We start from the raw sequence: 24,342 nt of genomic DNA, 5'->3' as shown, positions 1-24,342 counted from the left end.
TGTACTCGAATCCTCTCGCTATGAAGGCCAACATACCATTTGCCTTCTCCAGCCCAGAGCAGATGTCCCGAACCCTGGCAGGCAACACAGCTCATTGCCAGGCACCGTGGGTTCAAGGCCCACTCCAGAGACTTGAGCACACAATCCAGGCAGACACTCGAGTGCAGTGCTGAGGGAGAGCTGCACTGTCGGAGGTGCCATCTTTCAGATGAGACATTAAACCGAGGCCCTGTCTGCCCCCTCAGGTGGCAGTAAAAGATCCCACGGCCACTATTTCGAAGAAGAGCAGGGGGAATTCTCCCCAGCGTTGTGGACAATAATTATCCTTCAACCAACATCACAAACAGATTATCTGGTCATGATCACATTGCTGTTTGTGGGAGCTTGCTGTGTGCAAATTGGCTGCTGCGTGACATGAATCTTGTCATTCATGTGAAAATGACTTATGTAATAATACTGGGTGGCCTGCTGGTGGCGCTTTCCAGGGAGAGTATAAATACTCAGGCATGGGCCCAGCTTGTGCAGGACATTCTTTAACAGGAACTAGTGAAGGACACAACCAGATCTCCATATTGAAAAACAGTTGATTAAAGCCTTGTTTAATACTCAGACCAAATGCCTAGTAGTTTTCTTACAGCACTGCGTTTCCTACATTACAACAGTGACTACACTTCAAAAGTACTTCATTAGCCATAAAGCGGTTTTGGGATGTCTCTAGGTCGTTGAAGGTGTTATTGCAAATTCTTTTTTTCTTTCATCTGTTCAAACTCCCAAACACACTTGGAGGTCGTTTCACACCACTTGGGACTTCACACTGGGCGTGGTCTGACTCCAGTCTGGCGTGAAACCAAGTTTTAAAAACTTCCTGCGCTGTCTGACGGATCACTTGAAAACTTTTTAAAACGTAATTTTTAATGTATGTAAAGTGCGAGCAGAATCTGCAGCATGGGATCTTTCCCAACATTAAAATTTTACCTGCCGACACATGACGCTCATGCACAGTGCTATGTTGTTACTGGGTAGGGTGCAACTGGCAGTATGACTTTGGTCTGGTGACTGAATCACAGTGCTCTACACAAGTCGAGGCCCGACATATAACAGAACTGTAACTTCTGCAGCAGTAGCCTTCCTTTCCTTTAAATAAAATGTACCGATAAATAATGGTTCAGGGCTTGGAACTAGGGACAGCTGCGGTAGGTTTTTCTTTTAAGGCTGCTAGTTTGCGAGTTATTTCCAATAATGTAAAAAGCCTTGTGTGTCATGACTGAGGTTCTCATGGTTGTTGAGTGCTCGGTGTACTTATGGACCTCTCCCATTCTGCAGAGAGTGAAGGGTCAAGTTGTTACAGTGACCTGCTGGACATGAGGAGGAGGCGATCAAAGCGGAATCAGGCTAAAAAAGTGAACTACAGAGAAGATTCTGAATCGGAGAAATCCATGAAAAGTGGTGCGAGTAGGAAGGAAAGACTTAGGGGACACAAACGTAGACTATACATTACAGCGAGTGACGGTAAGATAATCGATCTCCCTCTACTGGATCTTGTAACGCATTTACCCAGGGGCTGCAATGGTCATGATTGGAATGCACAGCACTGGAAGGACGTTTGCAGTTTCAGAAAATCCCACGCCTTTTTCCAGGGGTGTGCAATCTGCGGCTCCCCTCCAACCCTGGCCAGTAAAGGCCAAATAATTTTGTGGACTTGGAAGTTTTTTTTTTATTTTTAAGTACTGTTTATTGGTGGATAAATCTTCAGTCCAACCAAGAGCCGAATGGCCTCCTCCTGTGATGTATGATTCTATAACTCGCTTCTGCTTGCCGAGTGATAAATGAAGGCAGTAGCATCATCTGGAATCTGAAACAACGTAAGTGGGTTGGGGTGGAACTGGTTACTTGTCAGGAACCATAGAATGATACAGCACAGAAGGAGGCCATTCAGCCCATCGTGCCTGTGCCAGCTCTTTAAAAGAGCTCTCCAATTAGCCCCACTCTCCTCGCTCTTTCCCCAGAGCGCTGCAGTTTTCTCCCTTTCAAGTATTTGGCCAATTCCCATTATAAAGTTACTAATGAATGATTCCACCACTCTTTCAGGCAGTGCAGTCCAAATCATCATGATTCGCTGCAACAACAAAAAATTCTCCTGTTCTCTCCTCTGGAATGAATTGAATTTTTTGGTCCAGACTCATGAATTGTTTCCGCTCCCTGCTTGTACCACTGTTGTGCTGTGACAGGATGCGGTGGTAATTTACAGATGCCACCGTTCAGTGACTGGTAACTTTTGAACCTGCACAGCAAGGATACTTTCAAGAAATATACCTCAAAATAGGATGAGGAAAGTGGTCTCAATGTAAGAAAAAAAACACGGAAAAAGGAAAGGTCCATTTTTTTTTTTATCAACAGGCTGCATGAAATCCTTTCTCACAGCCTCTACCCAGCTTATTACATCTCCTATCGAAAGGTCCCAGAAAGTTCCTTGCTTCCACCGGCGTTCCCTAAAAGCTCAAGTGAGCCCTGGTCAGTACATACAAGTTACCTTTCGTAGCCTTGGACTTAAATTGCTTTTTGTTTCTTCTTATTTCTTCCCTTCTGTTCTCGGGCCGCATGCCGTTTCTATGGCCTGGAAGAAGCCAGGGATCGGACATATCCGGAGCGCGAGTGGTTGCAGCCCCCTATTCTGTTACTTAAAGGGGCTGCTTGGAGGGAGTGCAGCGTAGGTTTACCAGAATAATACCCAGACTCCAGGGGTTAAATTAAGAGGAGAGATTACGCAAATTAGGGTTTTATTCCATGAAATTTAGACGGTTAATTGGTGATCTGATCGAAGTTTTCAAGCTCCTAAGGGGATCAGATAGGGTAGATAGAGAGAAACTATTTCCGCTGGTTGGGGGATTCTAGGACTAGGGGGCAGAGTCTAAAAATTGGCGCCCGACCTTTCAGGAGTGAAGTTAGGAAACACTTCTAGACACACAGGGTGGTAGAAGTTTGGAACACTCTTCCACAATGGCAATTGATGCGAGGTCAATTGTTAATTTTAAATTTGAGATTGGTAGATTTCTGTTACATCTCCTATCGCAAGGTCCCACAAAGTTCCTTGCTTCCACCGGCACTCCTTAAAAGCTCAAGTGATTAAGGGATATGGGGCAAAGGCATGTATATGGAGTTAGGTTGCAGCTTGGCCATGATATTGAATGGCAGAACAGGCTCGAGGGGCTAAATGGCCTACTCCTGTTCCCCTGGCTGTAAAAGGCTGTGAAATTAGTCCTAGTAGTTGCAGTCGAGTTGCTTGTGGGCATGGAGCCGCAGCACGAAATTTCCTCTAATTCGGAAAACTCATTCTCTAAAGGGGTCACAGGATGGCTAGTATGGGAAATAGGAAATACCACAACAGACACAATAGGTGGTTTGGGGCAGAACAGAAGGAGCTGTACTCCACATCTTGCTTGACCCAGGAGTTCCTCACGAACTAACATTCCTCTCCTTGACCAGCAAAAAAAAAAAATTCTTTCTTTACAAAAATCAAGTTTTTAATTTAAAAAAAAAAAGTCAAATTAATGCAAAGCAAAAATGAATGTTATTTTTCCAGAGAGTTCCGGGAGCAGAAGTTCAGACGAAGAGCGGGATAAGGAGCGGCCACAGCGGAAGCGACTGAACAGGATCGAGGACGAGGAGGGTGATGAGGAGGAGGAGGATGAGGACGAGCCCCCGCTGGTGAGCAGACTGTCCTCCAAGACGCCCCGGGATTGCAGCAAGAAGCCCGCGTACCGGCTGATGAGTGACGAGGAGGACGAGGAGGAGGAGGAGGGGGCGGAGGCGGTGGAGGAGGCGGTGGCGAAGGAAGCCAGCTCTTTGGACTGCGGTCTGGTGGAGCTTCCCTCCACCAACGGACAGAGCCCGGAGCAGGCGGCCGAGCGCGCAGTCAGCAGAACCGGCGAGCAGAAGCAAACGGCCAAGGACACTAGCCCCACTCCCAGCCCGGCGCTGAACGGAGCCTGTGAAGGGGTGGCCCCGGAGGTGGGAACAGGAGCGGCGCCGGCACAGGAACCGGAACCGGGAGCGGCAACCGAAGGCGGCGGGGAGGACGACGAAGACGACCTCTTGGGAGTAACTGACCTTGTAGAATATGTTTGTAATAATGAACAAGTATAAGAACTCTTTTTACACTAGTTTAAATAATTTATTCCATAGTAGCTGTACATCAGGCCAGTTATTGTGTGTCTATTTTTTTTTGATTGTTTTTCTGCCCCCTCACTACACCAGACAGCAAGATTTTTCTGCACCCACATTCTCTCTCTCTTTCCCCTCACCCTGGCCCACCACACCCCCTCTCTCCCCCCCCCCCCCTCATAAAATGACCAATAATTAACACTGTAGGTCCCCTTTTACTTTTTATTATTTCACTGTAGTTGCCTTTTTTTTGTGGTCCTGTATAATTTCAGTTGAGAAAAGGTCCATTGCGGGTTTTTTTTTTTTAAAAAAGAGAGAAAAATATTGACACTTAATTCAGGGCTCAAAGTTTTCCCAAACAGGCAGGTGAAAGGAGGCGGGGGGGGGGGGGGGGGGAAGACAAGAAGAAAATTCCTCATTCCAGAAAGATTGTTTTGACCCTCTAATGTCTTTGTCTTTTTTTAAACAAATATATATATATATCTATACATAAAAAAAGACTTTTTAAGTATGTTGTGTAGCGTCCTGACACCACTTAGTACGCCATGTACTGTACCTGGATCCAAAATGTTTCTGAAAGAACACCAAATTTGAGCAGTAGGCGACGTGTAGCGCTTCACATGTGCAGGGGGCTCCCAGTAGCTGGTGGCCATTTCGAGAACCTTCTATTTCCAACCAACCCTACTGTGGCGTTCAGTAGACCTGTCTAGTACGCATCAGTACTGCGATTGATTGCCACGGTGTAATGACACTGTGACTGGCTGTCACGGTGCTGTAAAATCCCTGATGTGCTCAGATCATTGCTTTTTATTTTTTTAGCTTTTTTAAAATTTTTCTTTCTAATAGATCATTTCTTCCTAGGTGCCTCTCTGTGAACTTTATGCTTAGCACTGGTGCATCTAACCTAACTGGAGATTTTGACGTTGGATTGCAGTCCATCTTAAAGCTGAATATAACCGACCTGATGCAAGGGTACTTCGGGATATCTTCCAAAGGAATGCAAACGGGGGTGGTGGTGTGGGGGGTGTGGGGTCTGACTGTACCGAGAAAGTGTGAACATGGTGTGGGGGAAAGGGATCATCAAATGAAGAGTTTTAATTCAACACTCCTCTCTGCCTTGTACTAAAACTTCACTGATATATTACCCCCTTACCCCCCCCACCCCCCAACACCAAACCCAGACAGTGAGTGGCGAGTGTCGACGAGCTATTTGACTGTGGGCACCATCATGGCCAAGTCTGACCCTAATTGGGTAAAGCAGAATTATTTCTTTAAAGTTTTGCTTGCTTGAATTATACCCATTATCTGAATGAAAGAATATATATATAATATATAGTTATATATATTATATATATGTATGTATAAAATATGTAAAGGTATCATTTTCAGATAGTGTCAAACTCACATGCAAATCATCGTAACACACAAACCTGTTCAAAGTAGTTTTGTTTGTCGCGGTACCTCAATTCTCGATGTGCTTCGGGAAAACGTTTGTCAAATCCGGGGTACTGAAGATGAATGTTAATTATACATGTTGTTAACAGTTGACTTTTTTAGTACAGTGGTAGTAAATCCGTTGGCCTGTAAACAGGCTACTTTAATCCATCTTTGTATTCTTTAATGAAATTATTATATCCCTGCTTTTAAGAAAAAAGTGCACGTTGATTTTTGGTGTCTGAACATGGAAGTTGCTTTTCCTGTAACTTAAGTGTCCCCTGTCCATTTGCCTATTAGCTGTGGCAATACCTGACCATCCTGCTCCTTGCTGGCTGTTTCATGTCCATCAGACAGTGCAACATTGGCAGCACGATACTGCAATCCTGACTCCCTAGCGGAGGGAACGCCTGCGGACAATTTCGGGGATAGGCTTTCCAGATCTTGCAATGTAAACCCGTCACTCGGTGTTTCAAGGAGGATCAGAGGAAGAGGCCCCCCTCGAGCCTGTTCCGATCATCCTCTGCTGATTTTCCCCCTTATTAGCTACACGCGGGGAATCCAGGCGCAGCAGTAGGAAAATCTGTTCCAGTATTTCAGTACGGGCGAGGGGGCAACATTCCACCGTAAGCTAGGATAGGACGTCACGAAGCTTGGGCCAATATATCTAAGGATCATTTCAGAAGGCCGAAAAGAGGAAGCTAGATAAGCACGAGGGAGAAAGGAACAAAAGGAAATGCCAAGAAGGTTAGATGAAGAGGGGACAGGAGGTGCTTAAACACGGACATAGACCAGTTGGGCCGAATGGCCTGCTTCTGTGCTGATAATTCTATGAAAGACCATTCCCATTCCTTGAGGCAAGCCACCAAGACACGGGTCACCGTGATTATCAATGATGCGTTGATAGATGACCTTAATTGCTAATCTCACGAGTTGCTAATATGCCTCAAAGTCTTCCTCCCTCGGAGAGACAGTGCAGTGGCCCCTGGCTTCAAACTGTTAGAACCACTTTGCTCTGTTGAAATGGGGATGAAAAGGAAACCATTGCTGATGCGCTTACGTATGAATGGTGAATTGGTAGTGGATAAATTACAGCTGTGGTGGGGCTCCCTCCTTGCTACTTAAAAGGGGCAGTATACCTTCCTGAATATTATCACCGCTCCTTAATGTCGAGCTCCACTATTGGCACTGCTTCGACAGTAAAGGCAGAATGCAACTGGGTCATACGGACCAGAAGGTCCCAAATTTGATTTCTTGCCTACCCTGGTTAGCTGATCTCAGCTAGGACGTTGGAAATGGGGCTGTATGATTGGTCTCCCTGATTTTGGGGGGTGGGGTGGCAATGAGACAGGTTTTCCACGCCCAGTCGCTATTCAGTGACCTAGAATCATAGAATAGTACAGCGCAGAAGGAGGCCATTCGGCCCTTCGAGTCTGCGCCGGCAATCCAGTTAGTCCCGCTCGTTCCCCAGATCCCTGCAATTTTTCCTCCTTCCAGTATTTATCCAATTCCCTTTTGAAGGCTACTATTGAATCTGTATCCACCGCCCTATCAGGCAGCGCGTTCCAAATCCTAACCACTTGTTGCATAAGAAAGTTTTTCCTCATGTCGCCTCTGGTTCTTTTGCCAATCACCTTGAATCTGTGCCCTCTGGTTATCGACCCCTCCAGCCATTGGAAAGTTCCCGTGTCTGGTTCCCGGGTGAAACATGAGTTTGCGCTCAGCTGTGACTGTCCTCACGGCCGAGCAGCTCGCCAACGCTCGCTGTTCTGGGCCGCAGATGAAGACTGGCCACTTTTCCCTCCGTAGCAGAGCTTGGACCCCCGCAGGAGTCGCCACCTTCGGGAGGGGGAGGAAAATAGCGGATGCGGTGGGGTATATTATAAGGGGCGGGTGCTTACACTTTACTGGCCTGTCTCTGGTTGTTACTTGTCGGGAGCAGGCAGTTTGTATAGAAGTTCATCCCGATGATACTGTGATGTTCTCCTGCACGATACAAGCTCAAGATGACCCCTGAACCATTTTACACATTTGTAATTCAACCATTGTCGACCACTATTTCAGACATCAAACATTAGACATCCATATATATAACAGAGAAAACGCTGGAAAAACACAGCAGGCCAGGGCAGCATCCATGGAGAGAGAAACGGAGTTTTAATCCACGCTTTTGTCTGGGTTTTTTTCTTCCCTCCCACAAGGCAGCTGTCCTTCATTCTGCCCGGGCCATTCACACTTCATCTAGAGTCATCCTTTGTTCCTTGAATATCTCTTAATGTCTCTCAATCTCTCCTGCTTTCTATCCTATCACTGACCTTCCCTGTTGTTCTTTCATCCCCTCCCCCTTTTCCCAGCCCCCACTTGCTTTAAAATCTATCCCTCTTCCTGCTTTTTTTCCAGTTCTGACGAAGGGTCTTCGACCTGTAACGTTGACTCTGTTTCTCTCTCCATGGATGTTGTCTGGCCTGCTGAGTTTTTCCAGCGTTTTCTGTTGTTATTTCGGATTTCCAGCATCCGCAGTATTTTGCTATCCTATTAGACGTCCATATCCCCGAAATAAGCCCCGACAACCGATGTAGGCCATATTAAACTGGAATCTTTTTGGTTGGAGTAAATATTTGGTTGGAGTTAATACTTGCAACATAATGTGTTCGACCTTCTCAACTGCCTTCCCCTCTCCACTCGTCGACGTACATACGCCTCTCTTTAATTCGCAAGATCCCAAGACAAAACATTACTGAGCACAGCGATTCGGTTGTCACAGACTGCCAATAAAGCGTGTTGTCACTGGGAGTTTCAGTGAAGTGTCTTAACAGTATTCCATTTGCCCAAACTCTGGAAATCACCCAGCAGTGCAATTATAGATCTTGTAGATTATAGAAATTCGGGTTATGTCTGGAGAAAACTGCCTTGAGCTGTGCAACTGAGTGAAGTACAGGTGATTGCAGGTCTGGTGAGTTGAGAATATCACACGAAGTATGAAGTGTATTGACTTTGTGTGGGTTTTTCCCACCCACTTATAAAGTACCAATCGCTAAATAAGCCTGTTGACAATGCTGCAGAAAGTACCATCTGTGAGTATTAATTCTGTGTATCAGTGTGCTGCAGAGTTTGGCTGTTTCACTTTGTGCACATAGTTGGCACTTCCAATCCTGCCTTCTGCTGGTAAATGCTCGCTGTATCTGAGGGTGTCTGTGTGTGGTTTACAATCATGAGAGAGTACTGAAGCAGATTTTGAGCGCTGCCTGGAACCTTGCTTCACCCCATCTCAATCCAAACATCTCTCTCTCTCTTCCCCTTTCTCTCTCTTTCCTCTCTTTCTCTCATATGCTGACGTTGTTGTCTTTAACTTCTGTACTAATCAGTAAGAGAAAGGCCCCCTTTAACCCTTTGAGCACCTGTTTATTTTCATTTTCAGCACAACTTGTCAAAATGAATTCTCTCGGGCCTAAAAGATATGTTTGGGGCTTTTCTGAAAATTGCAAACGTATAACCTTTATATAGGAGAGTAATGAAATTGTGTAGAAAAGTTTTTTTTTTAATTAACTAAACTCAAATCAAACAGAAAATTTTCCCAGACAGTTCTACTTCTCACTTTATTCGCCCCCTGCAAATTTTAAGTTTACATAGAAACATAGAAGATAGGAGCAGGAGTAGGCCATTCGGCCCTTCGAGCCTGCTCTGCCATTCAATGAGATCATGGCTGATCATCCAAATTCAGTACCCGGTCCCTGCCTTCTCCCCATACCCCTTGATCCCTTTAGCCTTAAGAAATATATCCAACTCCTTGAATATATTTAATGAACTGGCCTCCACCGCCCTCTGTGGCAAAGAATGCCACAGGTTCGCCACTCTGGATGAAGAAATTCCTCCTCATTTCAGTCCTAAATGGCTTACCCCTTATCCTTAGACTATGACCCCTGGTTCTGGACTCCCCGGCCATCAGAAACATCCTTCCTGCATCTAGTCTGTCCAGGCCTGACAGAATTTTATAGGTTTCGATGAGATCCCCTCTCAATCTTCTAAACTCCAGTGAGTATAAGCCCAGTCGACACAATCGCTCCTCATACGTCATTCCTATCAGCCTGGTGAATCTTCGCTGCACTCCTTCTATGGCAAGAACGTCCTTCCTCAGATAAGGCAACCAAAACTGCACACAATACTCAAGGTGCGGTCTCACTAAGGCCCTGTACAACTGTAGCAAGACATCCTTGTTCCTGTACTCAAACCCTCTTGCTACGAAGGCCAACATACCATTTGCCTTCTTAACCGCCTGCTGCACCTGCATGCTTACTTTCAGCGACTGGTGCACAAGGACACCCAGGTCTCGTTGCACTTCCCCTTCTCCCAATTTATTGCCATTCAGATAATAATCTGCCTTCCTGTTTTTGCCACCAAAGTGGATAACCTCGCATTTATTCAACTCGCTGTTTAACAAACCCGCTGCGTGGAGCCTGCACACTCTGGAATCTCTGTTACAGCGATGTCTTTTTATAATGATTTTTAACCACCACTGTACGGTACTCTGTATGAACGTGTGAACTTGGCTAGTTACTACACAGGGTGTGATTGTAACTTGGCCTGCTCTTATGGTGCTGTATTAGTAGAGAAATGTTGGACTCTGGCGCCTTTTCTTTGCTGCTGCTGCTTATGTAGGCGATCAAATGTCTCTGGCCAAATGAAGTGTTGGCAACTTCTGTGCAAAAGATTAATTGTGCTCATGTACTCCCAATTTACAGAGCATTGAGAAGACCCCTCGTTTACTGCTTGGGACCCTGGGATGACGTACTGGCATAAACTTCATGGTTATGAGGTGACATTATTCTCCCCGAAGGTGCCGACTCTTGCCCAGAAAAATACAGCCCCGCTATGTCTTTACAATTGAACACTAGTCATCTTGTGTCAAGGTGAGGACAACAACAACTTGCATTTATATTTTTCTTCCCCCTCCCAAAGGTCCCAAGGCTCTTCACCAGATCAGGCTTTGCTGACCCACTCTGAGGCTCGCACATGTAGAATGGCCACTTGTTGGGAGTACTGTACGGAATGGCTATTCTTCACAGGCACTCATTCCAATGACTGACCACTCTTGGGCTCCAGCTGGTGTCAGTAAACTACTTGACCTGGGACCTCACTGAAGTCTGGTCTGTCCTTGTCTTCGTGAGTGCACTTTCCAGCGGGGCGTGAGAGAACCTCGACTCATTTTTATCTTTTCCATCCACATTGCTGTACTCCCTGACCAAGGACGTGAGGTCAATTGCAATGCCCCGGCTGAAATTAGCTGACCCAACTCAGGCCCATTGTTAAACCTGGGACCTTCTGATATATATGGCTCCGTTCCACATGGGCAATGCCTTTACGCAAGATGACTAGTGTTTGTAAGTCATAGCAGGACTAAGCGACTTGAAACTTTTTATTACATTAAAGGTGTTAAAAGCAAGTAGTTGTGCATTCCTGGGCAAGTGCACCAAGTTAAGAATGAGTTTGATTGCAATGCCACAGCTGAATTTTTTTTTTTTTCGTTCTTGGGATGTGGGTGTCGTTGGCAAGACCAGCATTTATTGCCCATCCCTAATTGCCCTTGAGAAGGTGGTGGTGAGCCGCCTTCTTGAACCGCTGCAGTCCGTGTGGTGAAGGCGCTCCCACAGTGCTGTTAGGGAGGGAGTTCCAGGATTTTGACCCAGTGACGATGAAGGAACAGCAATATATTTCCAAGTCAGGATGGTGTGTGACTTGGAGGGAAACTTGGAGGTGGTGGTGTTCCCACGCGCCTGCTGCCCTTGTCCTTCTAGGTGGAAGAGGTCGTGGGTTTGGGAGGTGCTGCTGAAGAAGCCTTGGCGAGTTGCTGCAGTGCATCTTGTAGATGGTACACACTGCAGCCACGGTGCGCCGGTGGTGGAGGGAGTGAATGTTTAAGGTGGTGGCTGAGGTGCCAATCAAACGGGCTGCTTTGTCCTGGATGGTGTCGAGCTTCTAGAGTGTTGTTGCAGCTGCACTCATCCAGGCAAGTGGAGAGTATTCCATCACACTCCTGACTTGTGCCTATATACACTTAAGAGGAAGCATGTTCTGTTGATCTAACTCGAACATAAATGCTATAAAGAGATCTTTCTGTACTGTAACTAAAGTATCTTAACTCCTAATACCATATGGGATATCTTGTAGCTTAACCCTGCCAGCGGTGTTGGATGTAGTGCAACCATCTTTGGAGGGTAATTTCACTGGGGGCCTCTAGTGGCTAATGTTGCCACCACTGGTGTTCTGCCATTTTGCTTCATCCTGCTGGTGTGCTGCACTCATGGACCGCCCGGACAGGTCAGCCAGTAATGTGCTTTTGCCATTGTACAGAGTGCCACCCGGGGCAGCTCCTAACCAAAAAAAAAACCCGGAAAAATAACTTGGTAATAACTGAACCCACGCAAGTTTCAATTCTATTCAGTTCATATTTCCTCTCACGACTCTTGCTTGGGTGCAGTTCCCTAGGCGTTGCTGTACCTTGCCCAATTGGCGATCCTCCTTTGTGTAAGCTTAAACAGTGGGCAGCAATAGTTTCCTTGGCCATTGCAGACCAACCTGAGCCTGTCTGCATTTGACGTACAGAAATGCAGGAGCTACCAGACAGCGATTAGGAGTGGGAGGGGTGGGGGCCGCCCAATTCCTTTTTATTCCCCCTACCAGCCCATTGGTGCAGAGGACTGATGTGCCCTCTTCACTTGCCCTGCTTGTGAGTAGCTTTCTCAGCAAGGACCAGAAGTAGAACATGGGACCCACCTGGTCTCCCTGGCTCCGTTTTCCACTGGGCAGTGAATTTACCAACTGAACCATCAAGTATATATCCTAGACTAAATATTTTCGCACAAGTTGGTAGACCTCATCTGTGTGTGTGTCTGACTGTGCGCGCCTGTCTCTGTCGGTGTGTGCGCACCTGTCTCTGTCTTGCAAGAGATCGTACATCTCCGAATTTGCAGTATTTTGAAGGGGTGGAATTTGTGACATGGGAAGGCACTGGGATCAGAAGGGGGTGGTAAGTGACCGGCTACCTGTCCTCATTTTAACTGCCCCCTGCCCGGTATCTGCCAGGTGGCAGGGGCGAGGGAGTTAAAATCAGGCACTGTTTCAGAAGGGTGCACAGTTCTCTGCAAAACCAGCAAATCAGACGATTTTTTTTTTTAAGCGGCTTGGGAGTCATGCTCACTGCTACTGAGCCCTTCAATGACCGAAGCATCGGTTGAAGCAAGCCAGGCAAGAGACAGGTCTGTGTTTGTTCTTAAATACACAGGGGTTTATCGCATTAGAGCTTCAAATTAGCAATGCCAAGCATCATCTGAAGAGCAAACCAGCAGCGGGGCTTTTTTTTAATTAGTTCCTGGGATGTGGGTGTCGCTGGCAAGACTGGCATTTATTGCCCATCCCTGCTTGCCCTTGAGGTGGTGGTGAGCCGCCACCTTGAACCGCTGCAGTCCGTGTGGCGCAGGAGTTGCCACTGTTGTGTTAAATGATGGGTACCCGCATTGCTGCTGTGCCACAGGATTGATGCCTTGTGTGATTTTATTTAACGGGAGTGGAGTGGCAGGGGCGGGGTGGGGGGGGTGGAGAAGTGAGAACGCCTGGCCAATACCTGTAGATACGTTCTCATTAAGGAAAGTGCTTTGTCACAGTTTAGATCCTCTCAGAAAACCAGTACACTTGCTGCCTCTGGGACTTTTATGTGCAGAACAGTGACGCTTTAGCAGCAGATCATGTTACGCACGGCAAGTGTGTGGTTGTGGCAGATCACTTGCTCCCAGAGGTAGTTGTTATGAGCAAGTTTCAATGTACTCACATTAATGAGTTTCTTTGATGCTAAATCCCTTAAAGGTCTGAGTTTCTGGTTAAAAGGCTCATTCAAGGTTTGGCTTCTTCCGATAATATATATTGAGACGTTCACCTACAGCCATCTTTTAACTTGGAAAAGTTGATGGCATGCAAGAGTTGCTACTATGTTGGGCTGGCACCATGATAAGATCTGAAAACTGCTGTCCTTAACTTGCATCCCATTAGCAAGGCACAAGGACAGGTTTCAGGTGGGGGATCCAGACAGTTCAGGGTCGGGGGGGGGTGGTTATTGAGCTGAGTGAGGATCGACCTTTCAGCTGAACTGCATGTTGATTTTCATGGCCGAGTTTGGTAATGCCAAAAAACCCATTGGATTTCCGAATTTGTTCACTAGGGACAAGTGCGACTACTTTCGTATGACAGGGAAAGCTTATAATAGGATGTCTAGTTTGACTATCCCTTCGATGGCCCCCTGCGATGCCGAGTGGAGAAACGAGGTGCCTCCCGCAGCAGATCCTAGTGGGCAGGTTGACGTAACGTGTTCCGTGGTCTGGGACTCATGGTCACAGTCGCAGTTTGGGTCGTCCCTCATCTTCCACTTGTGGAGCAGGCGGCCGCACTGTCTGTGTGGATTGGGTCAAGCGCCGTCCACTGTCTTAAAGGGAGGTTGAAGCCTTGTTGGGTCAGTGGTGAGGTGTTCGTTCTTCATGTTGCATGCGCCCCATGGTTCTGCCCACCTGGATAGTGGGTTGCTGCCAGCTGCATGAATATTGGCTGCTGTTTCCCTACACGTAGTCTCCCCGTGTGCACCAGTTCACCGAGAACTTGCCAGCTAACGTCATCAGGAAGACTCCTGAAAGCAGCCTCCCGGTCTGAAAAGCATGAACGGATCGAACTAGGGCAAGTATCTACAAGTGGCTAAGCGTGCTTCCCTCAGCCGGCCAATGTTAGACCCACTGGATATGTCATTCAGTTGAGCGATTGCTTTTACATTGACTGAACAGAGGCGTTGTGAATGTTCTCTTTGCTCATCTCCTCTTCCCCAGCCCTGCCCAACCTTTCCAGCGATTCTGCGAGGAGAATCGTAGATTAAAACCACCCCACCCACCACTAGAGTTCCGTTCTCTTTAAGATTCATCCATATTATGCCACTGATTTTAGAAATCATTTGCAGAGTTATCAGTATATCATCCACTTGTGTGTGTTGCCGCTGCTGTTGGGTGTATACGAGGGGAGCTTCTACAGTTTCAAGTCTTTTCAGGTTTCTCAAAAGATCCATTGTTCTGACTGAAGATTACAGTGAAGCATAAGAGGCCGTGTGCAATTTTCACACGGTTCCCACTTTTACTGATTAAAACACCAGGCAGAACAATTACAGGTTTATCCTCCCATTAAAGTGATTGCATTGGGGCATTTTTAAGCTGTATAACACTAGGGTGATGCACTGGCAACTACAGGACTAACTGGTGGTGGTCGTGGGAGAGAAGTTCAATTGGCAGTGATTAATTAAGAGCATCGTTGGATAAATTTATCGCACAGCGTTAGAATGTATTGACTAAAGTGTGATCTGTTTTTCCACCAACAAGACTAGTAACTAGACAGATTTTTTTTTAAAATGATGTTACATAATCATATTCAAAGAATGTGTGAGGGGAGGGATGTTTTGTTCAAACCCAAAGCTAATTTTCAAGCTTAACGTTTGTTGTTAAAAAGTTTCATTCTATGGCAAAGTGCTCCCTACATATGCCAGTTTTGTTTTCAAATGAGGAGGTCCTTTGGTAAGTACAGCATGACTTCTTTGGCATATTGGAGTTTGTTTTGAAAATGTAAGAAGACTGCATTTTTCATGTGGCAGTTCATCAAACAAGATGGCTGTACCACCACGAGTATTTTGTTTGAATTATATATAAGCCGCCTTACCAGTTCGCTTGTAGACTATGGAAGCTTGGGTGGAGCACACCCACAATGAATGTGGTGTAATAAAGAATTTGCCTTTTATCTTGGGCCTTTCATGTCCACAGGACATCCCAAAAAACCTGTTGTAAGTCTCCTTATAATCTAACTGAGTAACGGTGTCCTTTTGGGAAAGGTAAATGGGAGCTGATTCTAGTTGATTTGAGGAATCGTAGAAATTTACGGCACAGAAGGCAGCCATTCGGCCCATCGTGTCCGTGCCGGCCAACAGAGAGCTATCCAGCCTAATCCCACTTTCCAGCTCTTGGTCCGTAGCCCTGTAGGTTACGGCACCTCAAGTACATATCCAAGTACTGTTTAAATGTGATGAGGTTTTCTGCCTCTACCACCCTTTCAGGCAGTGAGTTCCAGACCCCCACCACCCTCTGGGTGAAAAAGGTTCTCCTCAACTCCCCTCTAAACCTCCGACCAATTACTTTAAAATTGGCAGATGGATTCAGAGTGGAGTTGAGGAGGCAAGATATTTTACTCATAAGGTTGGTGGTTTAGAATTAGAATTCAATAGTTGAATGTGCCTTTATTAGACGGTGACTTTTTTTTTTAGAAAGAAACAACTTTACACTCTGTTTTTGAAGGTGCAAAATAGAGTACCCTTGTCTTCAAAACTGCAACACTCCCACAAACACTAAATGACCGGTTGATGTGTTTTGGGGGTGTTGGTTGAAGGATCAATGTTGGCTCTGACAACCCGAGACCTCCCTGCTCCTCTTCCAATAGTGCCATGGGGTCTTTTACATCCACCTGCACAGGCAGATAGGACTTCGGTTTAACACCTTGTTCAAAAGACGGCAAATCCCATAATGTAGCGCTCCCTCGGTACTGCACTGGAGCGTCAGCCTAGAGCCCTTGAGTCTTGCACCCACAACCTTCCGACTACCAAGCGAGGGGTACCGACCGAGTCAAACTGAGACTTTCATTGGAGTTAAACGCAACATGTTAACTCCCCCCTCTAGTAAAGAGCTCGGGAACAGTCGGGTTTTCTCCCTCTGCTAAAAGTGCACACTCTTATTGGGATATGGATCTGTGGCTTCCCGTACCTCATCCAAGTGGCTATTTTCTCTCCCCCGCTAGCTCATTTTCGCCAATACAACGACTTGCATTTCTATAGCGCCTTCAACGTCGTAAAACGTCCCAAGGCCAGTTACAGGAGCATTATCAAAATAAAATTGATAATTCCCATTATACTGTTGCCTCTTGAGCACAGGTGTGGAATCAAACCTAGCCATCTTTTGGTCTGTCTGATTCTGTAAATAATTACCCAAAGGTTTAGTCTGATGAGGGTGGGAGAGAGTACAAGTGCATTGTTTTAAAAACCCAGATACCGAGAGTATTTAGTATTAACAGCACAGAAACAGACCATTCTGCCCATGCCGGTATTTATGCTCCACACGAGCCTCCTCCCACCCCTCTTCTTCTCCCCCTATCAGCATATGCTTCTGTTCCTTTCTCCTACAGGTATTTATCCAGCTTCCCCTTAAATGCATCAATGCTATTCGCCTCAACCACTCCCTGTGGTAATAACTATCCACAGTTGAAGTGGCTCTGCTGCAATTTATGCTGGGTTTAATTAGGCATGCTGCCTCTGATAGCACTGACTTCAGTAGCAAGGAAAGTGGACAAGGTTCGTCCAGCAGCAACACCCACCCTGGCTGTACAATAGCTGGTGGCAGAGAGGACCATGACCTCTGGCTACTGTCTGCAGGCGCCTTCCCGACCATCAGGCGACCGAAACGAAGTTGCGAGTTGCCGTCCGATAATTCTGCTGGCCTGCTGTGGAATCCACCTCCCCAATACAAACGGGGCAGTTTCCCCAGTGCTGGGAGCTTGAGCAAATATAGGCAGAACAGTCGTTGGAACTGGATCTGCTGTGTAAAGTGTGGGGCTGGGACATGGCCATCATAGGAGGCCATTTGACCCATCATGCCTGCTTTTTCCCTGTAGCCCTGCAGATTTTTGCCCAAAGATACTCTGCCCACAGTTCCAGCCTACTTTAAGATTCCTCATAATCTAACAGAATAACAGCACCACTTCGCGAAGGGTGCTCAGAAGCCGAACCAGTCATGCGTTTGCTTTGGACAAGAAAAACCTCTTAACTTCCAACTCAAACACCAGCGCTGTGATTAATATTGAAATGTGCCTTCCATTGGGTAGTGATTTGTCTTTCTGGGGAAAAACTACTCCCCAGTTCACCTTTTTAAATTAAAAAAGATACAAAATGGAGCAGCACCCTTATCTCAATCAATCACTGTTGGCTATGCACTTTTTTATTAATTGGCTTTGAGTGGATACGTGTAGCTTTTTGGGGGCGTAAGTGAAGCCACTTTTCCTCCTGTTAACGTTGGTACAGAAGGAAGCTCCTCTATTTGTGCTCGTCGGCCATGTGTCGTCACCTGTGACTCGAGGAAACCACAGCCAGTTTATCGGTTGTTGTTTAGCTACCCTGACTTCAGTGGTTCTGGTCATAAAGGGAACCAAGGGATCTGGGGAGAGTGGAGTTGAGGTCGAAGATCAGCCATGATATTATTGAATGGCGGAGCGGGCTCGAGGGGCTGAATGGCTGACTCCTCTTCCTATTATGTTATCTTATGTTCTTAAAGCACTTGCCATTCGCTGCTGAGGAGAGATAAGTGGCCTGCAATGAACGCAAGTGCTTGTTGACTTTATTTTAGTGTGTGCTGGGGCTTTATTAAATTGGGTGCATTTTTGTACCTATTCTGAATTTTCTCTCTTTCTCTCTTTTTTCCCCCCCCCCCCCCACTTCCTCTTGAATAACGCATTACTGCGTCAGTGGTCTAGCTGAGGTGGCAAAACCAGTTCTGCCATAGTGCCGCATGACACAGAATGCACTGTGTCACTCCTTCCCTCCATCCCCAATTCCCCAAACTATCCACTCGCCCTCTAAAGTAATTAATCTATGACCAGGGAAGTCATAGCTAATTTCAGAGGTCGGGGGGTGTGGGTAATTATTTCTTGAACACGAGGTGCCGGAACTTTGAGGCTGAGATGTGGAAAAATATATTGCCGTTCTTGTATTGAGAGTTAAGGCAGGGAAACAACAACAGCTTGTATCTATATAGCGCCTTTAACATAGTAAAACGTTCCAAGGTGCTTCACAGGAGCGATTATCAAACAAAATTTGACACCGAGCCACATAAGGATAGGTTAGGACAGGTGACCAAAGAGTTGGGTTTTAAGGAGCATCTTAAAGGAGGCGGAGAGGTTTAGGGAGGGAATTCCAGAGCTTGGGGCCCAGGCAGCTGAAGGCACGGCCACCAATGGTGGAGCGATAAAAATCGGGGATGCTCGAGGCCAGAATTTTAGGAGCGCCGAGATGTCGGAGGGTGGTGGGGCTGGAGGAGGTTACAGAATAGGAAGGGGGTGGGCTGAGGTCCTGGCGGGATTTGAAAACGGCCCTGGTGGCTGGAGAGAACCCGCTGTCCACAGAAGGCGGGGTCACCCAGCACGGCACTAACGCAACGTAAAGCGGTAGAAAGATGATGGGAAGGAAGGTCTCATTTTCTGATGCCCACCCCCCGCAGCGCCTCTCGGAATCCACACGGTTCTGCTCATGGGCACCATTGGAGGCGCAGCGATCGCTCCCATTCCGTTGACGTGCCAGTACCTACCAACACTCCTGTCGCTGTGCTTAAAATGGATGACCGCTGCTGAGGATTTTAAATGGGTCGTGCTGGCGGGGCTGCATTGTGTGCAGTTCGTGGTCCTACCTGAGATTTGAGGAGAACGCCCCTCTCCGACCAGTCCACTCCTGTGCTTGCGGTGTTCTTATCCACGTTACAAACAAATTGTTCACAAAAACCGCACGATGCAAGTGAAATTACTTTCCAATAAGGTCCAAAATCTTGCATATTTTAAAACCTTGCATTTATATCGAGCCATTTATCAGACAGTCTTGGAGCTTCTGACTTGCTTACAATGGTCTACTCTGAAGGTGCAGTGACTTGGTTTACAGGCAAATGCAGCAGCCACGGCCCAGACCCCCCACAAAGCAATCCGACAAATGGCCAGTTTATTGCGTTTGTAAACTGTTTCAAGAACGTTCTGTACATGTTAAAAGCTCCCACAGAATGCAGTTGGACTTCTAGTAACTATGTAAATTGTTCCTTATTTTTAAAGAAAGGGACCAGTTTATTTTGCAGAGGTATCGATTTTTTTTGTCAAACTAGACATTTAAATAAAATTTACTAACGGTGCTCAAAGGGTTAACTCCGCCTTGCTATATTGAGGAACCTTGTTGGTATTGATTAACTAGTTGAAGACATTCTTTGTACATGAAGTTTAAAAGAAAAAAATGCTGGAAATGGTGCCAATTTAATTTTTTCTCCTGTTTTTGTGATCTCACTACAGTCCGGTCTGATTCTGCTGTGTTCTAAGCTGGGCCTCACGTGCCCCTTTAGCTGAAGGCTTTGTCTGTAACAAATCTTTTCTCTCTTTTTGATGTTTTGTTACCTGCCGTATTTTTTTTTTCCTCTTTGGTATAAATACAAACTGTAAATTTGTCATAAGAATGCTGAACCTACTGCTTTCATTTTAGCAAGTGACTTTTGTTTTTCTTGTTGTAAAAGTCCTTTTCAAAATGGAGACCAAGTTGGTTTGGTTTTTTGTATGGGTGTTTATTCCTCACGTAGAAGATGGAAATATACTTTTTAAAATGAAAGGCAATTTTCTTTTTTTCTTTTAATAATATAAAGAGGTGCGTCGGGAAAGCGATTTAATCGCAAGATTTAATTGTTAAGCAATGTCTCGATTTTAAAATTCTCACCCTTTGTTTTCGCATCCCTCCATGGCATCAACCCGCCCGATCTCTCTAACCTCCTCCAACCCCACAATCCCCCAAGATATCGGCGCTCCTCTAATTCCGGCCTCTTGAGCATCCCCGATTTTAATCGCTCCACCATTGGCGGCCGTGCCTTCAGCTGCCTGGGCCCTAAGCTCTGGAATTCCCTGCCTAAACCTCTCCGCCTCTCTACCTCTCTTTCCTCCTTTAAGACGCTCCTTAAAACCTACCTCTTCGCCCAAGCTTTTGGTCACCTGCCCTAATATCTCCTTATGTGGTTCGGAGTCAAATTTGGTTTTATAATCGCTCCTATTAAGCGCCTTGGGCCGTTTTACTACATTAATGTCGCCACATGAATAATTGTAAGCTTTGGAGTAATTTTACCAAAAGTCCAACTACTGTATCAAACAGTTAAGGGGAAGCTAGATAAGTACATGAGGGAGAAAGGGGAAAAAAAAGTTTTGCTGATGGTGGGAGGAGGCTCGTGTGGAGCATAAACAGCAGTATAGACCATTTGGGTCGAATGGTTTGTTTGTGCTGTAATTTCTATGTAAACTTTTATAGAGTGTGGAAGTAATCATAGAATCGTGTATAACACTGGATCTAATTAATCTTTTCCTGTATTTAATATCTCTTCCAAGTGCTCAATTCTCTCTCAAATGTCATAATTGACTCAGTTTAAAGGTTTATCCATTTCTCATCCTAATGTCTGCCGAAAAAATTTCTTCTAATCTCCATCGTTTATGCCCTTTTAATTCGGTTCACCAAAGCGAGGAACCTTCCACATTCATAGAATCATAGAAACTTACTGCACAGAAGGAGGCCATTCGGCCCGTCGTGCCTGTGCCGGCTCTTTGAACGACCCGTCGTGCTCAGTCCCACTCCCCCCGCTGTGTGTCCGTAACCCTGTCAGTTCCTCATCCTCCAGAACCCGTCCAACTCCCTTTTACAATTATTGATGGAATCAGCTTCCGCCACCTTTCCAGGTCGAGCGTTCCCGATCCCCAACAACTCTCCGAGTGAAAACATTTCTCCTCATCTCCCCTCGAGATCTTTTGTCAATTCTTATTTAAAAGGAAATCAATTTGGATTTGTTAATAGTGAAAGGGATGTGTGTGTGTGTGCGTGTGCGTGTGTGCGTGTGTGTGTGTGTGTGTGTGTGTGTGTGTGTGTGTGTGCGTGTGTGCGTGTGTGCGTGTGTATGTGTGTGTGCGCGCGCGCACACACACTGGTCAGATGTAGGAAAATGAAAGAATGGAGGAGCCAGGCGGTCTACGGGCCATGGATTTTCCAAGTTTTCTCTGGATAGGGTAGACACAGAGAAGATGTTTTCACGTGTGAGCGAGACCAACCTAGTGGTCTTAAATTTTTTTTAAATCACTAATAAATCCAATAGGGAATTCAGGAGGAACCTCTTTACCCAGAGAGTGGTGAGAATGTGGAACTCGCTACCACGGAGTGGTTGAGGCGAATAGTATAGATGCATTTAAGGGGAAGCTAGATAAACACATGAGAGAGAGAAAGGAATAGAAGGATATGTTGATGGGGTGAGGAGTGGGTGGAGGCTGGTGTGGAGCATAAACACCGGCACGGACCAGTTGGGCCGAATGGCCTGTTTCTGTGCTGTACAATTCTATGTAACTCTCTGGCTGTAGCAGTGCAGATGCTGGCAGTGGATGTCGTGGCCTATCATTCTTTTTTCATACTCCAAAGAATCTGGGCTCTAAGCCTACTAATGCAGGACAACAGAGTGTTTGTATTTTTTTTTTACATTGCAGGCCTATAGATGCTATCAGTCAACAGGCGTTTTGTGATTGGATTTCTTAGTTGTCACTGATCCACACACAGGGTAAAGGAAGACTCACATTTACATGGCTCTTTTCACCACCTCAGGACGTTGCAAAGTGCTTTACAGCCAATTCAATACTTTTTCGTGCAGTTCAGTCACTGCTTAAGTAGGAATTACGTGGGATAGTTGGAATCTGGAATTCTCGCTCATGCTCTCTCTTTCCCCCCCCCCCCTCCCCGGGCTGTGGATGCCAGGGCAATTGGAGCTTTCAAGACTGAGGTTGCGAGATTTTTGGTAGTGAAGGGATACGGGTAGACGGAGTTGAGGTACAGATCAGCCATGATCTAATTGAATGTCCGAGCAGGCCCGAGGGGTCGAATAGCCAACTTCTGTTCCTAATGATTCCCTGTTCCTGCAATGCAAATGGGATGAATGACACAGAATGCACTGTACCTACACCTCCAACCCCAACCATCCACCGACTTGTAAAAGCAATTAATTTATAGCAAGGGGAAGTACCAGCTAAGTTTAGTGGCTATAATTATTTCTTGAGCAGGAGGTGCTGGAGCTTTGAAGCTGAGAAACATAGAAAAATAGGAGCAGGAGTAGGCCATTTGGCCCTTTGAGCCTGCTCTGCCATTCAATATGATCATGGCTGATTCTCTAGCTCAATGCCATATTCCCACTCTCTCCCCATACCCCTTGATGCCTTTTGTGTCTAGAAATCTATCTCCTTAAATATATTCAGTGACTTGGCCTCCACAACATAGAAACATAGCAGATAGGAGCAGGAGTAGGCCATTCGGCCCTTCGAGCCTGCTCTGCCATTCAATGAGATCATGGCTGATCATCCAAATTCAGTACCCTGTCCCTGCCTTTTCTCCATACCCCTTGATCCCTTTAGCCTTAAGAAATATATCCAACTCCTTTTTGAATATATTTAATGAACTGGCCTCCACCGCCCTCTGTGGCAGAGAATTCCACAGGTTCACCACTCTCTGGGTGAAGAAATTCCTCCTCATTTCAGTCCTAAATGGCTTACCCCTTATCCTTAGACTATGACCCCTGGTTCTGGACTCCCCGGCCATCAGAAACATCCTTCCTGCATCTAGTCTGTCCAGGCCTGACAGAATTTTATAGGTTTCGATGAGATCCCCTCTCAATCTTCTAAACTCCAGTGAGTATAAGCCCAATTGACACAATCTCTCCTCATACGTCATTCCTGCCATCCCAGGTATCAGCCTGGTGAATCTTTGCTGTACTCCTTCCATGGCAAGAACGTCCTTCCTCAGGTAAGGCGACCAAAACAGCACACAATACTCAAGGTGTGGTCTCACCAAGGCCCTGTACAGCTGTAGCAAGACATCCTTGTTCCTGTACTCGAACCCTCTGGCTACAAAGGCCAACCTACCATTTGCCTTCTTAACTGCCTGCTGCACCTGCATGCTTACCTTCAGCGACTGGTGCACAAGAACACCCAGGTCTCTGCACTTCCCCTTCTCCCAATCTATTGCCATTCAAATAATAATCTGCCTTCCTGTTTTTGCCACCAAAGTGGATAACCTCACATTTATCCACATTATAGTGCATTTGCCATGTTTCTGTCCAAAATGTACTGGAGTTTCTCGACATCCTCCTCACAGCTTACCCTCCCACCCAGCTTTGTGTTGTCTGCAAATTTGGAGATATTACATCCAATTCCCTCGTCCAGATCATTAATATATATTGTGAACAGCTGGGCTCCTAGGACCGATCCTTGCGGAACCCCACTAGTCACTGCCTGCCACTCGGAAAACGACCCGTTTATTCCAACTCTCTGCCTTCTGTCCGCCAACCAGTTCTCTATCCAAGTCAATACCTTGCCCCCAATCCCATGTGCCTTAATTTTGCACGCTAATCTCTTATGTGGGACCTTATCGAAAGCCTTCTGAAAGTCCAAATACACCACATCCACTGGTTCTCCCTTATCTATTTTACCAGTTACATCCTCAAAAAATTCCAGTAGATTAGTCAAGCACGATTTACCTTTTGTAAATCCATGTTGACTTTGTCCAATCCTGTCACTGCTTACCAAGTGCTCTGCTATTACATCTTTTATAATAGATTCTAGCATTTTCCCCACTACCGATGTCAGGCTTACCGGTCTATAATTCCCCGCTTTTTCTCTACCACCTTTTTTGAATTGTGGGGTAACATTAGCTACCCTCCAATCCATGGGTACTGTTCCAGAGTCTATCGAGTTCTGGAAGATGACCAGCAATGCATCTACTATTTCTAGGGCCACTTCCTTAAGTACCCTGGGATGTAGATTATTAGGCCCTGGGGATTTATCGGCCTTCCGTCCCATCAATTTTCCTAACGCCATTTCCCTACA

At 46.1% G+C, this 24,342-nt stretch overlaps 1 protein-coding gene across 10 annotated transcripts in view; it reads left to right on the top strand.

The window, feature by feature from the left end:
• The window catches only part of rsf1a (remodeling and spacing factor 1a), a 156,385-nt gene that overhangs the window by 98,958 nt on the left and 33,085 nt on the right, over positions 1-24,342 (top strand). For 3 of the 10 annotated variants that reach the window (XM_085999732.1, XM_085999731.1, XM_085999730.1), the window contains exons 15-17: positions 1,324-1,509; positions 2,398-2,511; positions 3,581-4,098. In XM_085999732.1, coding sequence (XP_085855858.1) covers positions 1,324-1,509; positions 2,398-2,511; positions 3,581-4,098 — 818 coding nt within the window. Of the gene's footprint in view, positions 1-1,323; positions 1,510-2,397; positions 2,512-3,580; positions 20,065-24,342 lie in introns of those variants that run through there. The other 7 variants (XM_085999738.1, XM_085999737.1, XM_085999734.1 and 4 more) reach the window with 6 other exon arrangements.

This window comes from Somniosus microcephalus, chromosome 10 (genome assembly GCF_052327205.1).
Source record: "Somniosus microcephalus isolate GS21.2 chromosome 10, FLI_Smic_1.0, whole genome shotgun sequence".
NCBI lineage: Eukaryota > Metazoa > Chordata > Chondrichthyes > Squaliformes > Somniosidae > Somniosus > Somniosus microcephalus.
This window is presented reverse-complemented; position numbering and strand designations above follow the sequence as displayed.